Source organism: Desmodus rotundus, chromosome 9 (genome assembly GCF_022682495.2).
Source record: "Desmodus rotundus isolate HL8 chromosome 9, HLdesRot8A.1, whole genome shotgun sequence".
Classification (NCBI taxonomy): domain Eukaryota; kingdom Metazoa; phylum Chordata; class Mammalia; order Chiroptera; family Phyllostomidae; genus Desmodus; species Desmodus rotundus.
The window spans coordinates 2004255-2021107 of NC_071395.1; the positions used below are offsets into that span (position 1 = coordinate 2004255).

At 55.8% G+C, this 16853-nt stretch overlaps 1 protein-coding gene across 5 annotated transcripts in view; it reads right to left on the reverse strand.

Moving 5' to 3' along the window:
* SEC24D (SEC24 homolog D, COPII coat complex component) overlaps positions 1-16853 on the reverse strand; it is a 55749-nt gene that overhangs the window by 32633 nt on the left and 6263 nt on the right. For 4 of the 5 annotated variants that reach the window (XM_053911898.2, XM_053911899.2, XM_053911900.2 and 1 more), the window contains exons 3-8: positions 14101-14227; positions 11918-12063; positions 10397-10672; positions 9987-10114; positions 9641-9752; positions 7563-7690 (exon numbers count right to left, since the gene is read on the reverse strand). In XM_053911898.2, coding sequence (XP_053767873.1) covers positions 7563-7690; positions 9641-9752; positions 9987-10114; positions 10397-10672; positions 11918-12063; positions 14101-14227 — 917 coding nt within the window. The other variant, XM_053911902.2, reaches the window with a different exon arrangement.

Sequence of the window (16853 nt, forward strand, 5' to 3'; positions counted from 1 at the left end):
AAAGTATTCTGGGTAAAATAAAATGAGATTAAACAACATGAAATACAGGTTATTTTAAGGATAAATTATATAGAAATTACAGATTGTGGCAAATTTACTCAAGATGAGAGCCAAGAAAACATGGTTTCTAGCCCTCCACTGCTTCCCCCCCTTGTCTGTAGGGGGCGCAGAGTCCTCGTTGGGGGAGAGGCAGCCGCACAGGGCACCAGGTAACCCCGAGCATCCTCCTTCACTAAGTCTGCATTTTCACTGTGCACTTCGCTTCCCTTTTCCCTCCTCTCTCACCTGCACCGAGCGGTCTCCAGGACAGCCAACAGCATTCTGTGATGACCCTGGTCCCCACCCGCGCTGGGTCCTGAAAGACACGTGTCTGTCTCTCTCTCTCTCTCTCTCTCTCTCTCTCTCTCTCTCTCTCTCTCCCGGCTAAAGCACTGCAGGTAGCAGGAGGGAAATGCTCACTCCATGTGGCCCGTAAATCAGATCAGACGGCAGCAAGAAGCCCAGCAAAGCTCCACCTGGCCCTGCAGTTTGCTAGGGGCTCTACTCCCCCTGGGCCGCTGCCCCAGCAAAGGCCACACATGGGCGCTGCTGCTGGCAGCCCTGGGCCCCATCTCCAGTGGTCCTGGCCAGCAGCCTCTCTACAGATCCGCCCCCAGAGCAGGCAGCAGAGGGGCCTGGATTAATCAGGGACACCCATAGAAGCGTGGCCACCCTGAAAAATGGGAAGTGTGCAGACTGTGAGGCCCATGGCAGAGGAACAACCGGGCTGCCAGGGGGCGATGCCCAGAAGCCCAAGGGAAGGGAGAGGTGGCTCCGCAGGAAGGAGCAGGGCTGGCGAGTGCATGTCCACTTTTCTCTTTCCTGTCGTGCCGTCCACCTGCCTGCTGGGCTTCGAGGGTGAGGCCATGGGCTCGAGTAATGCACGGCAGCTTCCACCAGGTGGAGGGTGTTGCCTGACTGCTTGAAATGACAGGTGCGGCCTGGAGGAGTCTTCTCCAAATGCCTTCTGAAATCTTGTGGCACACCCTCTAGAACACAGGTGGCAACACAGGGCCCACGGGCCGAATCCAGCCCTCCACCATGTTTTATCCGGCCGGCACCTTGTTTCTATGGGAGATAACTTCCCATTTTTCTCTCTTCACCTTTGCTGTTAGCCTCTTGATTCTTGTAACTGTATCTAGTCAACAGGGCTCCTTTCAGGGAAGAGGTGGGCAGTGACTGAGCCCGCATTTCCGCTGACAGAGAGACAGACAGTGTCAGTCTGAGTGGAGGAGGGGCAAGGAGACTGGGCCCCCGGGAAGGGGGGTGGGGTCTGCGCAGGGCAGAGCAGTAGGTGCCGATGGGCCAGGGCGCTGTCTCTCTCTCTCTCTCTCTCCTCAATCAGTGGCTCACCACCCAGTAAGGACTCTGGCAGAAGACAGTTAAAAGACTTCGTACTTCACTGAACTAAAATGATGTCTTTGGGGAAAATGCTCCATTTGATAACGTTCTGAAATCTGCTTACAGGTGAGTCACTTCTAGCATGTGTTTTACAAATACCACGAGGGGTTTTTAGAATTTGTTTGTTGCATCAACTCCTATATTTTATTCAATTCATAAGACTTTAAAAAATAAACTCAAAAGATATTTAAATATTAGTTCCACTTGTCAACGAAATCTCTAAGTACAAGTACTCGCTCCTAAACAGCACAGGCAGGCTTCAGGCTCCCCGCTGACCCCCAGGGCGAGCTCTCCACAGGTGTTTCTGGGATGGGCGACAAGAAGAGGACGGAGTGGGGAGCAAAGAAGGAAGGAAAGTCGGGACGTAACAGTAAGGAGGGAGAGAGGAAAGTACAGAATTCACACTGGAGGCTATCGGCCAGTTCTTCTGTCACCGGGGGTCGGTTAGGACTGAGTGCCACCAGCCCTGATATGCCAAGTTCCTCCCCGACCGTGTACAAACAACTGCAGCAGACCCTTCCCTGGGAGTGAATGAGAGGTGTGTTGCGGCAAACCCAGCTGGGGCCCTCCTCGGTGGGAGGGGAAGGTCGGCTGCCCTGTGCTGGGACCCTCAGCTGCCAGTGCTGGGGTGGGGGGGCGGGGAGCAGGGAGGGTGCCACCCCATCGGTGTTCCTGAGGGACGCCCCAGCTTATGAAATGATAAACAAATGAGTCCTAAGCAAAGGCTGGCCGGCCCGGGCTGGGCGTTGTGGTGGAGTCTCTGCAGCTACGGGCACGCACACAAAGATGAGCCAGCACCCTCTCGGGGCGGGAGCTCTGCGGTCCAGAGGCACTTCCCCCTTCTCATGCCAGCCTTTGGCCCAGGGAGAGAGAATGCTACCCTGCTGTGTGACTCCAGGCCAGGCCGCCTGAAGGAGGAGGAGGGGAGGGGCTCCCCAGCCCTGGCAGGGCCTGTCCAGGCCATGCAGCAAAGCATGTCTTGTGACTTAATCTGATTTGGGTAAATAGCCAAAAGCCATTTGGAGGGAAGACTTGAAAATAGGGTTTTAAAAAAATTGAGGAAAAAATTTTAGTTTAGAAAAAAATGTGTGACCTGTTCAAAAGCATCTGGAGAAATGAATATATTTATATATAAATATATGTCAATAATGAGCTAGAAGAAAAAGGAAGATGACTTCTTAATTTATCAAAAAATAAAAATTGATACATATGAGCTAATATACATTTTCTTCCTTTTCCTTTAAGAAAAGGGAAATGAAAACACAATTATATGTTTGAAGTAATCAGATCAGAGTTTTTCAAAAATTTTTTAAGCCATCAGGACAAAAAGAATGAAGTCTCACCCCCGTGTCCGGGTCTCTGACGGACTGCAAACGAGACAGGGCGACTGGGGGTGAGACGGGACGGTGGCGGATGGGATGGTGGCGGACGGGACAGTGGTGACACATGCACTAGGTCTGCTTCCCCTGGAGTTGCAGAAATACCGTTCAAGAAAGTCCATGACGACTTACTCTCTGAGACAGTCACATGTCAAAGACCTTGCCCTTTCTTACACGCAGGTCTCACATGCCCTCCCCCACTTCCTCCCTCAGGGCAGGCACGCAGCTTCACACCCCCAGTGGGTGTGTGGGGAGAGACGCACACTGGGGGGGAGAACAAAGCTGAAACCCGGGCCACACGTGTGCAGAGTCTGACTGTCCAGGAAACTCTCCAGCAACTCTCACCCTAGTCAGCACGGCTGTTTGTCTGGCAGAGTCCCCAAGAGGCCATTTTTCATAGAACATATGTGTAGGAAATGAAAATATTTTCTTTGACATACAACAGGGAAATCCAAATAAATGTCAGATGCTGCAGAGAGATGACTCAGAAGCGCAGGCCCCAGCCTCAGTGGGGCTCCGGGATGTCAGCATAACCCACTCGGTGTCAAATAGGCGCAAAGTAGATGCTCAATAAATGTCCGCGCACAGATCCCTGTGGTGAAAATCCCAGCAAGTTACTTGTCCTCAAAATTCTAGTTTACGTCAGATGTAAATGGTTTTGTGCAGTGAAAGTATCAAATGTTTATCAAGCACAAAAACGTTCCAGGAACTGCTTTAGGTCTCAGGGATGCAACAGATGTCCCCACCCTCGTGGAGCCCAGCGGGAGAAAGACACAATCCAGCACACAAACACAATGTTGCCAACTGTGATACATGGTATCAGTGAGCTACGGGGTGTCACGTGGGGCGTCCGGCCAAGACCTCCTGAGACCGTGACTCTGGGCTGCAATCTGAAGGCCGAACAGCAGTTAACCGGGCTAAAGGGGCAGGCCAGTGTGCAGAAGCCTGAGGAGAACTATTCCAGCAAATGCCCGTGAAGACCTTCTAAAACCACAAAAGCCAAGCAGTGTTTACGTGATGGTGGGCGCTTCTCATCTGAACAACAAAAGCAGGAACCAGTGATACAGTACCAACGCACAGACGCCATACCGCATTTCCTTTTTAGAAGGTGAACGAGTAGCTAGGTCTTCCCACTCACATATGAACATCACCCGCGGCGCCCGCAATGGTTGCCTCCTCTGCTTACAAGTCGTGCAGCTGCCCGCGTCACCAAGAGAGAGAGTCCATCAGCGGCCTGTTAAATGTGCACACTCTGGCCAAATTCTCTCTTGTGTGCACAGCAGACCCTCAAAATCAACGACTGCTGGGCTAAATAAAGATGTCCACGGAGGAATTTAACCTGTGCAGCACACGGTCACGATAAGGGTAAAGACGATGGCGAGAGCAACGATCAAGTCGAGGCGGCATGTCGTCCACTCACTCCTGTTTCTGCATTTACTACAACAGAGATTTACACGAATAAATTTGTAACTGGGAAAGGAAGCGTGGCGCACGTAGCTCACAAACTGTAACTCAGCACAGGATGCCATCGACCTTTGCCCCGACAGCTGTGACGGCCCCGGATGTCTGTGCGCAGTTGGCACCGTTCCGGAAGGGGGCCATGCTGCCCTCCAGCTGCCAGACTTCGTCGTGATGCCTTCACAGCACATTCGAACAGTGACCGAAATCCTCGCGGGACCCGATTCCGTTTCTAAGTAACTTCACTCCTAGAAGTCTCTTAAATGCAATACTCATAGTTCTGTTCCTATATGAGTATATGCATTTTATTTTTCCAAGCTTTTATGTTAGTACTTTTTAAAATATTGCATTAAAGCAGACAATTTAAGGTTATAATGCACATATTAAAAAACAGATTCAGGCCCTTGAAGCTTTAATTTAAAAATAGTTCAATTATAAGCCTTTAAGTTCTTTAAAGGACAAAATATTACACAGCAATCAGTTTCATTTCAGAGCAAATGCATCACTGGAGCTAGCTAAATTTGAGCTTCATGTAAAAAACGCACACTCTCGCCACCTCCCTGTGCTCCTTGAGTGGATAACACACCCAAGAGTTCTCCCACGGCTAGTGTCCTATGAACAAAGCGCCGTGGGCCGGGCTGTGCAACAGTTACACACAGGACGTGTGGCTAGTACTTGGTTGCGCACGCCGAAGGCCCAGTGAAGAGAGAAAAGCGAGGCAGACCTCAGGCTTGATTACTCCCAGGGGACACACGTCAGAGCCCGAATGCTCCCTCTTGGCCATGGCGGCCCAAGGTCATGGCCCGGGCACTGTGAGGACCTCGCCAAAGGCCTTTCCTGGCCCCCAAGCCAGGGTTCCACCTTTTGGTTACTATTGTGCTTTGGAGAACGTAGTCAATTTTTATCGGTTTCTGAAATATCTGTATATGATCAAAACTTCGTCCTTGTTGGGCTGTTCTGCTCTTTAGAGTGAAATATAACCCCTCTCGTTAATATGCGGCAGAATGCACCTCTGAGCTCCGAGACGGCCGTTTTCTTTGCCCACAGAGCCAGAGCGGTGAAGGAGGTTGTGAGTCGGCAGTCATTTAGAGGTGTGAAATACAACAGCCAAAGCAGGATAAAACCCTTTACTTCATGAGTGACATCTTTACTTACAGACCTGACTGCTGCCAAGGAAGCTAACAATTCAAACTTCCTGTGCCGAAAATATTAGTTCAGAGACTTAAACTACCTAGAAATCGCCCGTGCTCTGTGGCTCGGTCTCTCTTTGCCTGGTCAGCGTCTGCCTGACCCTGGTGAGCAAGGACACTTACTCCACCAGACTCTGTCCACACCTGCCCAGCCCCCACCCTGAGTCCAGAGGCCAAGGCCTTCAAGGAGGACTGCACGGCAGCCAGGAGTCAAAGCCTTTGAGCAAAGCGGCTATGACAGACACCTCGAGACAGCTACAGACTCCCCAGACGGCGGAGGGAAAAGGGCAGACAAACCCGCATGGCCAGGGAGCAAAGCACCAGTCAGCAGGGACAGAGGGACACGGCTGTCTCCAACGCTGTGCGGAGCGAGCGGGACTCAGGCAGTAAGTGCGCACTCTTGGGGTCTGCTCACGCGAAACCAACCCACAGCGGGACAGGCCAGAGCCGTGGCTGGTTGGGTCAGGGATGGGCAAGGCCGGGAGGCCAGCTGGGAAAGGCGTGAGGGGGACCGCCACAGCCCACACCCTCACAGAGGCTGGGGTGGCACGGGCGCGCGCACCTGTCTAAATCTAGTGGAGCATTTGCTGGAGGCAGGTGTGTTCCATTGTGAACGAATTCTGCCTCCAGAGGAAGAATAATCTGTAAGCAAATGCTACACTCTAGTGCATGGGGCGTCTGCTGGAGTATCTGGAGGGGAGTGTGCTGACATCTGCAATTTACTCTGAAACATGCTAGGATGGATGGACGGAGGGACAGATGAATCAATCTGCCATCACACAAGCATGTTAAATGTTAATGGCAGCACCTGGGTGGCAGGTGTACAGGTGCTCACCAGAAAGTCTTTCAGATTTTGTGTAGGCTTGAAACATCCACAATGACTAGCCCTTGTCAACATCTTCTCGTGGAAGACACACACACACGTCACATGCAGCTTGGACCCTTGTCACAGCCTATTGGTCCCCTCCGCGTCAGCGGGCACAGTGATTTTACAGGAGTTTGAGGGTGTTATGTTCAGTTTCTGGGGCTGTCCTGTGAGAGAGGACCCTAAACACTGCATGTGCTTCTGCGTGGAAGCGTGGCTTCTAGGGGCGGCGCGAAGCCTCTTCCATGCCCGGCTCCCCTCACCCCCAGTCCACGCGATTCCCAGGGAAGCAAGGGCGTGTCCTCCCTCGCCCACAGGAGAGGGCGGACAGGTCACAGTGGGCAGAAGGCACTGTCCACGTGTCTCTCTCCTCTTTCTTCACACAAGTGACACAAAGCCACGCTTCCCCACGCCACTGTCCCCCATCCCAGCTGCTGTGGCCCCCCAAGATGGGCAGAGACCTATTCTCTGTCCAGACGCCCTGCCTCTTGCTCAGGGGCTGCTGGGTGCGCACCAGATCAGCTGGCCTCTGGGGGTTAAACCCTGCTGCAGCCAAGCGGGGGCTTACATGGGGGAGAGAACCTGTGGCTTTGGCCTTCTGCGCAGCACAAGGAACCCCAGCGTCAGCCTCGCTCAGGGGCCACTCATTGGGGTTCTGGTCAGAGCTGCGGCTGCAGTGAAGCCAATCTCACCTGCTGACCAGCTGTACTCTGGTGCTGTGTCTCCAGGAGCAGAGGGCGCCCATCACCCCGAGGAGCAAGGACCGCATTGCAGGGAGTGTCCCAACCCCAGTCCCCACCAATGGCACCCTCCCATCGGGAGCGCCAAGTACCCGCCACTTCTGTCCCGCCCCCACAGGCCGGGCACCCTCTCCAAGCTGGACACTCAGACGCACCCCCCCACGCCTTCCGAAGCAGGAGTCTGGGCATCTGGCCCGGGGGTGGCACAGCAGATGCAGTGAGATCAAGGGTCCTGGGCTCTGCTCCTGCCTTCAGCAGGACACCCAGACATGGGGCCCGAATGAGGGGCACGGGGCCTCCCAGAGGGCGAGGATGCCAAAACACACAGCTCGGCAGAGTTTGGGTTTCCTAACAAACAGAATGACTGCACGTTTTTGCATTACATATACTCCAGCGTGTTTACAATACAAAATAATGCAAGAGAAAATACTGCTGCAAGTAGAAGTTTGGAACTGGCAAGTCACAGAACTGCTCTGTTCACCCCTCTTACCTCATTCGGAGGCACCGTGGCGAAGGGCGTGATGACCGCTGCCAAGGGGACCTGGGCCTGCTTGGCCATGTCCGAGGTGCTCGGGAAGCAGTACGTGGTGCAGCGGATGTACCGCGGGCTGGCGTTGCCTGGAACGTTCAGAGACACGCTTAAAACGGGCTCTGAGGAAGTCGGCCCGGTAACATTTACATGTAACGATGCTTCTGGATAGTGCATTGCCTTATTTGTAAAACTGTTTTCACGCTTTCTTAAAAAAGCAGCAGTGTTGTACAATCGTGCCGAATGTAATCCAGGCGCGGCAGCGTCTTACACAATACTGCACCGAATCCCACCGTAAAAGCTGCAAAGCCATGTTTTGTCATTATTTCCCACGAGCAGGGGGAAACAGCGCCCCTTGCGGAGGTGAGGGGCATTTAGAGTCCAAGGAAGGATTACAGCGAGGGCACGGAAGGGCCCGCCTGCCTCGCCTCCCAGCAGGGCCTGGCTGTGAGAAGACGAAGCCTTTGGACACCACGTCCTCTCAGCAAGGGCTGCTTTGTCCACTACAGTTCCATGTGACCAGGTTTTGTCTTAAACGTGACCGTTAAATTTAGACATGAAAACTCTACTTGTAAGAGAAATATTTTTAAAACACTCTTACCTATTTTTAATAAACATTCGGCTTCCTAACCAAGTATCTTTACATGACACAGCAAACATGAGTATTAAAACCCCATCCATGGCATGGAAAACACTTTGAATCGCTAGAATAACTTGCCTAAAATGAATTTTGAAATTAAGTTATGATTAGAAACTAATGTGTTATGGTCAAAAGAACATAATCATTGAACAGATGTTTACTGAGTGTCTACTAAGTTTCAGACACCGTTCCTGCAGAAGGGACAATAGATGCTAACCCGAATAAAGGAGTAAAGTATGTGCCATTAGAGGGGACCAAGGCTGTGGAAAAGCTCACGTGCCTAAGGAAGGGAGTTTCAGAGTTACACAGGAGGCCTTATTCAAAGGTACCATGGAGCAAAGACTCCAGGAGACGTGAGGTTTCCCAGGCAGACACCTGGGGTAGGTGTCAGTCCTCCCATGTTACCCAGGGTGGGTGGCCCTGAGGTGCACAGACAGGGATAAAGCTCAGCGGGCAGTAGGAGGGAGCCTGGATTCATGGGCAGGTGTGGGAGGCATGTAGGTATAAAAGGCTCTCCATGACACCCCTCTGCCTCTCCTGCTGCCTGCTCTGTAAGGACAGCTTGGAGGATGGAGTTGGCGGGGGAACCCCCAACTGAAACTGGGCTGGCTCCACAACTCAGAAATGACACAAGATGCCGGTTCATACACAGATGTCATAGGACCGAGGACGTGACCCATCCAAGCAGTACATTTGGAATGTGACATGTCTGATCTCATCAAGGACGCATTTTAACCTGCCGTTAACGGAGGATTCTATCTCCCCAGGGAGATCGGCCCTGCATGAGGCCTGGGAGGCGCACTGAGCGAGAGCAGACCTGGGGAAGAGTCAGTCAGGAGCTCCGCCACTGCTCACTGAGCTGAAAAGAGGGAGAACGGGCCCAGAACATTGAAGGACCTGCTGAAAAGTCGTCACAGGGGCTGGGAAAGTCTGCCGACGTCTCCAGCATTCCATCCCCTGCTGCTCCGTCCGTGCTGCCCCACCAGGCCCCCGTGCGGTCACTGAGGCAATGCAGGGGGCAGGGGCTCAGGCGCCTCCGTCAGGGAGGATACAGGGCCTTCTGAGATGGACACGGGCCACACTGCGCCAGAAGCGCTGGACTTCGGCTGACAGTCCCTCCTGTCCGTGAGTGACTGAGGGCACGTCCACCACGTGTGGTGCTCGGTGCTGAGAGCTTCCTGGGTGCGCTGCGTTGCGTGACGCCACTCTCCCAGAGCACCCAGGAGCTAAGTGCCAGCATTGTGTGGGGGACCGAGGCTTGGGGAGCTCAAACACAGGTCCACAGAATCAACTATCAGGAGGCCCCACCAGCGAAGTCATTATGGAAGGGGATGAGCTCAACAATAACGGCGCAAAGTCGAGAACCCTCAGTCCAAACCACTACTGAGAGTGCAAGTACCTTGGTCTTGCACCACGTAGTCCGTGGTGACCAGTGGAGGGACCTGTCCTCTGGTGCTGGTGACGTACACTTGTCCTCCTCTGGTGGCACGGTCATTCTCGATCACCTGGATCTGATCAATAAGACAAGTTCATAGAGTGTCACAGAAAAGTCCGCCTGGACAGCTTAGTGCGCCCCAACCCCACCAGCCCCAGGCACACACACAAGAAAGGGAGCCTCTCTGTGTGGTGGGCGCTTCGCCCGCCATCAGGGACAGAGAGACGCGAGCCCGCGGGGCGGTGTCTGAGAGCCACTGTGCAGAGCGGCCCTTAGGGAGGGGTGTGGGGAGGGGTGAGGAGGCACTCACTGGGCTGGGCACAGCGTCGGGGTCCAGCTTCCTCTGGGGTGGGGGCGGGCCGGCCATCTGTGCGGGCCCCGTAGGGAAGCCCCCTGGGTACGCGAGCTGCGGCCCTGGCATGTGGGGGCCGTAGTTGGCTGTTTGGAAAACATTTCACGGACGACTACAACCCAAACCCAGATGTGGGGCTCACTCGTAACTCATGTGGGTGGCCAAGCACGGTGCAGTTTCACCCCTTCCCGCAGACAGGGAGTGCGTGTGACCACCCCCACCCCCTTCCTTTGCCGTTGCCACGCTGCTCAAAAAGTGCCCTTCCTTAAAAGCGAGCGACAGTGCCCAGTAACAGGGACCAGGCAGATCTGCCAGTAAGGGCGGCCCTAGGCAGCCCAAGGCCATGCTCTGAGCCCTGCCAGCCTTACCCTGCTGCGGGGCATATCCGGAGCCCGGGGTCTGTCCCTGCAGAGGCAGGGGCTGGAGCTGGGCACTTGGAGAAGCAGGCCCAGGGAGCCCGCCCTGCCTGTGCGCTGGAGGAGGCAAGGGGGGCGCGCCAGGGCCGTTCAGTGCAGTGGGCGGCGGCGGGAGGACCTGCGACCCAGGCTGCAGAATGGACGGCTGCGGAGGTTGGGGAGGACCCTGGCTCATGGGTGCAGACAGCGGGCCCAGGGACCCCTGGCTGGGGGGCGCCATGCCCAAACCTGTGCAAGAAAGAAGACCGGTCACCCACACCCACTCTCTGACCCCTGCAAAGCCCGCAGCCGGGTCAGCCCCGGACCCAGAGCAGGAGGTGCCCGTCCAGATCCAGTGGTTTCCTTTTAGCCACAGAATGGAACCTTCCTTCAAAGAGTGGTACAGATGCTATTTGGGGCATTTTGTATTGGGAACTTTTTACAGGATAAAAACAACATTAATAATTTCAGTGAGAAAAGGAGTAGGGTAAATTTTAACTCAGGAGCATGGACTTCATATGACACGGGCCATTAGTTAAGAAACTGTATCCGGTACACAATGTCAAAGTTGCATGGAACAATACGTCATCGCGAGGCGGGCGTTACCCAGGTAACGCACCTTCAGTAAGTCATCCGCACCCTGCACTTGTCCTGGTCAAGGGGACTCCAGAGCCAGGGGGAAATGCCCAGGGGGAAGGGACAGGCTACCAACATGGTTTCCTGCGCCATCCTGGAAACAGCTGTGAGGCCAGGTGGTTTTTCCTTTATCTGATCATGTGAAACTGAGTTGCTTCCTTGGCGACTTACCCGTTTCAGAGCCAGTGAAGGGGGGGAGAGAGACAGAGAGAGAGACAAATACAGTGAGACAGAGACAGAGAGACAGAGAGACAGAGAATACTCTGAGGGGGGCTTCCACCAACAATTGTAAAACTCTAAGCGGTGGAAAAGCTCATGAAGACAAAGGGCTGACTGCTGCGATTTCGGAAGGGGGGTGTGTCCGCAACCCCCCCCCCCCCCTCCGGGGCCCCAGGCTCTTCACTGACGTCACTCTGAGCCCTGAGCCCACTTCCCTCCCGCGGCCGTCCTGCGGCCTCTGGGTCCGCACTCTAAACGCGGCATCGGACCCTCTGAAACAAGGAGGCCCCACTCCTCATCTTAGGCCCCAGGGAACAGCACGAGGCTAAAATGGCCCTGGTGTTTCCTCAAATACGTCACCGTTCTGATGTTTGTTTGTGACATGTTTTGTTTTCTGTTATTCTGCTACAGAACGTAAGGTATTCTGGGGTCCTTCAATTGCCTTGAAAGAAACGGCAGCACGGTCCGGGAAAGATTAATTACAGCCCTATACAATACAGACAAAGAATACAGCGATGGCCACAAACCGACTTCCACGTGGAGTGCCAGAGTTACGTCTACTGCAGAAAGGAGGAGACCCCTCCCCATCAGCAGTGCTCAGGACCCAGGCCCATGGAGATTGTGCAGAAAGGGAGTTACCGCCGCCGCTGACGTGCATGGTGTGGAGCTGCGCACCCAGCTGGGAGACAGGCGAGGCAGCCGCGGGACTCGGGTACGCAGGCGCTGCGGGGGCGTAGGGGGCGTAGGCTGGTCCTGTGCTGCTGATGGGCGGAGGGCCTGGGAACCTGGGAGAGGAGGAGGGAAGCTCAACGACATCGCAGTTTTGTGCACGAACGCCATTCAAGGAGCATCAGTGACTTGTAACATCCAACACGCCCGTCTGGTGGGGACCCAGTTCCCTGTTGTTCCCAAGTTCTCGGGGTGAGCTCAAAACACGCCGCAGAGCAGCACCCTGGTAACCACGGGGGCTCGGCCTGCATCCTAGACTTGCCCCAACTTTTTCATTTCCGCCCTATTTCCACCCTCCACTCATAGTCTGGGGAAGAGAGGGAATGGTGGGGGGAGGGGCAGAGTCTGCGTGCCGGGCTGGGAACCGCAGTGACAGCGGTCCCGGGCCGGCCTGGGCCAGTGGGAATGGACGCTCCGGAGGACACGGTGTCCATCCGTGGAGATGGCACCAGCAGCTGCTACTGCGCAGTCCTGCGGGCTCGCACGCAGCTCTTCCTATGCACTCCGCCCCTCTCCACCTCCAACCACAGTCTCAGTGCGCGAAGGAAACCGAAGGAAACCGAGGCTCGCAGGAAAGCGCCTGTCCTAGCCGGCCAATGCCGGAGCTAAGAGTGACAAGCATGTCCTGATGCCGGAGCCCAGCCGCTGCCCATGCCGGACCGGTGCTGCGCTCGCAGCCCCACGCGCCCCAGGGGCTGCCTGCCAGCAGAGCCCACGTTCACCGACCTCCAGCACCTGATGCAGGTGAGCAAACCAAAAGGGCCCATCCTATCCCAGCTAATGCCAGTGACACAAACCTTCTGTTACCCTCAAAGCAGCTGTCCTTCAAAAACAGGACGTCTCAGATGTGTGGCGGTTCACACAAGGGATCTCTCTGGATTCCAACCCCACCCTCTGGATTGAGCCTCTGTCTCTTCATGTGACAGGGCAGAGGACGGAGGCCTGGACATCAAGGATCATCACCAGCGTCACCCAGGGGGTTAACAGCTTCAATAGGAAGAGGCTTCTTGGGTCTCAGTCTTTCTGCTCTCCCCTCAGCCCCCCAACAAGGGGCAGCAGGGCAGGCCCCAAGTCTGCCCTCTGTCCTCTGCCCTCTGCCCCTTCCTCAAACCGCAGTCCCACGTGAATTACGCAGACTCCCAATTCCTGCGTTTGCCGATTCCTGCGTTCGCCCTCAGCTGCCTCCTTACTGGCCAAGGCCGTCAGACACTCGGGAGCACCCTCGGCACGGCCCTGTCGGAGGGCTCACCCAGTGACCCACACGGACGGAGGGTCCCTTGGCTGGTTGACTGACTGGCTGCACCAGGGTCCAGACACACACCAGGGGTTCTCCTGCCCCACGCCCCCAACCGTGCGGCCGAGCAGCCTCTGCAGGATCCCGGGGGACAGTCCAGCGTGAGCGCCTCTGCTGGCTCCAGGCCCTCCACAGCAGCACCTCCCGGGACAAATGGCAGCAGGGTTTCCGGCAGGGGAGGTGTGGCGCAGGCTCCCTTCCCCGGGACAGTCCCTCCTGGGCAGCAGGGCTCTGGGTGGTGTCCGTCACCACCTGAGCTTCTGCAGGCCACGCCCCCCTTCCTTAATCTATTACACACACAAACCCAGCTGTCCTGCCGGTCTTGTTTTCACTGCCACCCTGCCTCTCAAGAGCACCTCCCTGGACATCAAATCCACTCTTTCCATGGGCTACCATCTGATCTAAGTTTTAAACTATTTGTCAAGCACCGACAAGCACTGCGCTCAGTTCCCTGAAGGAACTAAGAGACTAGGGGATTTAGATGGTATTGGGGAATGCCTGCCAGCCATGGACCCGAGGGAATGAGAGATTAATACAAAACCCTGAAAGACAACGAATGTAGCCCAACAGTGAAGCCTCTGGTGCTGACAGTGATTTCGCAGATTTTTGAACGGACTAGGATTGGCTCCCCCCACTTTCCTAACCGCTCTGCATCCGGGGCAGTCTTCTGGGAGATCCTGTCAAGGACGTGGCCGGATCCAGAGGTGGACTTTCAACCAATAAACAAGCAAGTTCACAAGGGACTTGGGAGACAACACAGCAGAACAGACAAAAGAAGGCTGGAGTCTACCTCACTCACCTCTGGGGAAGGTGACCCTGGGCATGAGCTCCGTTCTGGCCAAGCTGGTGGGGTCCAGGAGGCGGGGGACCTTGGGGCAACACCCCCCCGGGGGCAGCCCCCACAGGCCCCGCTGGCTTCATCATACCTGCAAGGGAAGACAGGGTTCAGAAGAGGTCGCTGGTGCAAGGGCCACAGGGGGCAAATGCGAGCGGTAGGGGCGGGGAGGAAACGGGTCGGAGGAGGTGTCCTGCGGTCGTCAGTGGCCTGGGGACGCCTGGCTGTGCACAGCCACTACACCGCTGTCCTGACAGAGAGCAGACTAGAAAGGAGCTGTGTGCACACTAAACCGAACTGCAAAAGAACACGCGGTCGTACAAAGGTCTAAAACGCACAACGACGATGCCAACTCGAGAGCAGGAAACAGGTCTGGGGAGAAGCAGTGGAAGACGTATAAAGCACCCTAACCTAACCAGGAGCGTGGGCCCTCTGAAAACGCCTGTGCCCCGGATACACGTGGGGAAGCAGAGAGAGGGGGAGGGACGCGCCTGTGTTTCTCCAACAGGTCACAGCCCAGCCTTCGGGGGCAATCCCAGTTCCTGGGTCCAAACGCCTGGTGACAAAGGTTGAGGGACGCACCAGCGACTCAGGCCTGCTGCCGCTCACAAGTGATGCTAGGAGCTCCGGGCCGCAGCTTCACTCACAAGCCGCTCTTCTCCCACAGAGAAGGCTGAAGGCTCTCTGCAGACCTGCCCTCAGACAGTTTCTCTCTTCTCCGGGAGGGACTGTGGGCAGGCGAGAAGTTTACTTGGAGGGCCTCGTTCGCCCTCTTGCACGAGAGTGCCTAGACACCCCGCTCCCCTTGGAAAAGGACAAGAAGGGAGCACCCCCTGTGCGTGAGCGCTGTGCCCACTCCCGTCCTACATCGGGCCTCGCGGCGGTGTTTCATACTCAGCGCCTCCTTCCTGCCCTCAGCCCCTCTGGGAAGCGCGCCCCCTGACCCTGCAGGGCCCAGGAGGAGTTCCTCCCATCGTCAGTGCGGGGGCGGGACCCCTGAGTAACACTCCAGCTTTCACACAAGTGTCTTCTCCTAAAACAGGGCTCCTCGAAGTTACAGAAAGTGTTGCAGTGACTTTACAGTCACAGTCTTATTTAGCAATTTTTCACATACCTAGAACAAAACTGAAAGCATGACTCTCATAACTCTACATCTTTATGTAAAGTTCTAAACCCCAAACCCCAAGCTAATGAGAAAGCATGAGGCTTGCAGCCCCAGGTGGGTAGGAGTTCTCCTGCCACTTAACAGCTGTGACCCCAACAAGACACTTGAACCCTTCGAACCTGGACTTGGCCCTGCCACGCCCCTGCAGGCTGTTCTGAGAACTCGGGGAGGCGGAGGGCCGGGGAGCATCCACACAGGGCCTGGGCAGCAAGGCGACCACTCAGCATGTCCCAGTGCCCCCTTCCCAGACCCTGCCCCCGCCCTCCTCTTCACGGATTTACATTCTAACCCACGTACACCATAATTATACGCATGCTTGTATTTTCATTTCTGAAGCATGATTTCGGACAAAGGCAGAAAATGCACACTAAAAGAGTAACTAATTACACGCACTACCAGAAACCAAAGATACCCTCATGTCTGAAACCAGGGAGGAGGGGAACGGAAATTCATCAACACCTTCAGACGCGTGTCTAGAGAAGGAAACGCCGGGTCTCGAGCTGCTCGTGGCTGGGCGTCCCGTGCGTGGGCGCTGCGCGCACGGTAATCGTCTTGTCTCTGAACGCGAACAGCAGACCAGCTCTCTACGCTCAGGCAGGACGGTCTTGGACACCAACCGTGCCGACTCGTTCTCTGCCTTTCATGCCTGGAAGTCAGCTCTACAGCAAGGGCGCGAACCTGTCCGTGTTTGGCCTGCGCTGCCTGTGCCTACTCCACCCTTGCCCCGTGGGAGAGGCGCATGCGGACAAACAGCTGGTGCATGTTCGGCAGCTTTCTCAGCAGCTGGACGCCCTCACTGCTTGCTCCAGGGACCGGGAGAGACATGGAGGAAGGACTGTGGGGGGAATGTGTGGAGGCCGCACAGGAGTTTTCCCAGCCTGGAGACAGGACAGGGTTCCAGGCCGAAGCAAAGCTGGGGTGGGGCCGGGAGAGCAGGGCGGGGTGGGGCCCTGTTGCGGGGGGATGAGCGGAGCAAGGGTTGTCCAGGTTGGCTGGGGTCAGACTGCAAAGTCCTGGGTGCCCTTTGGCCTTTGTCCTCAGGGCGAAGGGAGGGAGGTGTCAGTGCCGTCTGCAGACACAGCGGGCCACGTTACTAGCATTCGAAAGTGACCAGAGATGAAGAGAAGTCAGTACCCGAATTTTACCAGGAAAGGAAAACCGGACTATGAGACAGAGCCAAAGGAGCTTATGCCAAAGAAAGCACCGAAACCACGAGCCAGCCTTTCACACACAGCCAGGTGCCGCAGACGGGCTCACTCAGGACCAGTGCCAGCCCCTCCCCGCCGGCCCCTGCACAGGGTCCTGAGTAGGACAGACAGAGCCTGCGCTCTGGGCTCCCTGATAAACTGGCTGCCATGTGCTGGGAGCTCTGTGGGGCCCGCTGCTCTGGGCACCCTGGTGGGGCAGAGACCCGGCTCTGAGGCTGAGAGGCAGGGCTGCTGCCGACCAGCCCTGTGGGGGTGCTGTGCCCGGTTCCCAGGTGGGCTCCCTCTAAGACCCTCTTGGTGTCCTGCTGCCCGTTAATAAGCCCCTCTGTGGGAGCGGTCTCTGC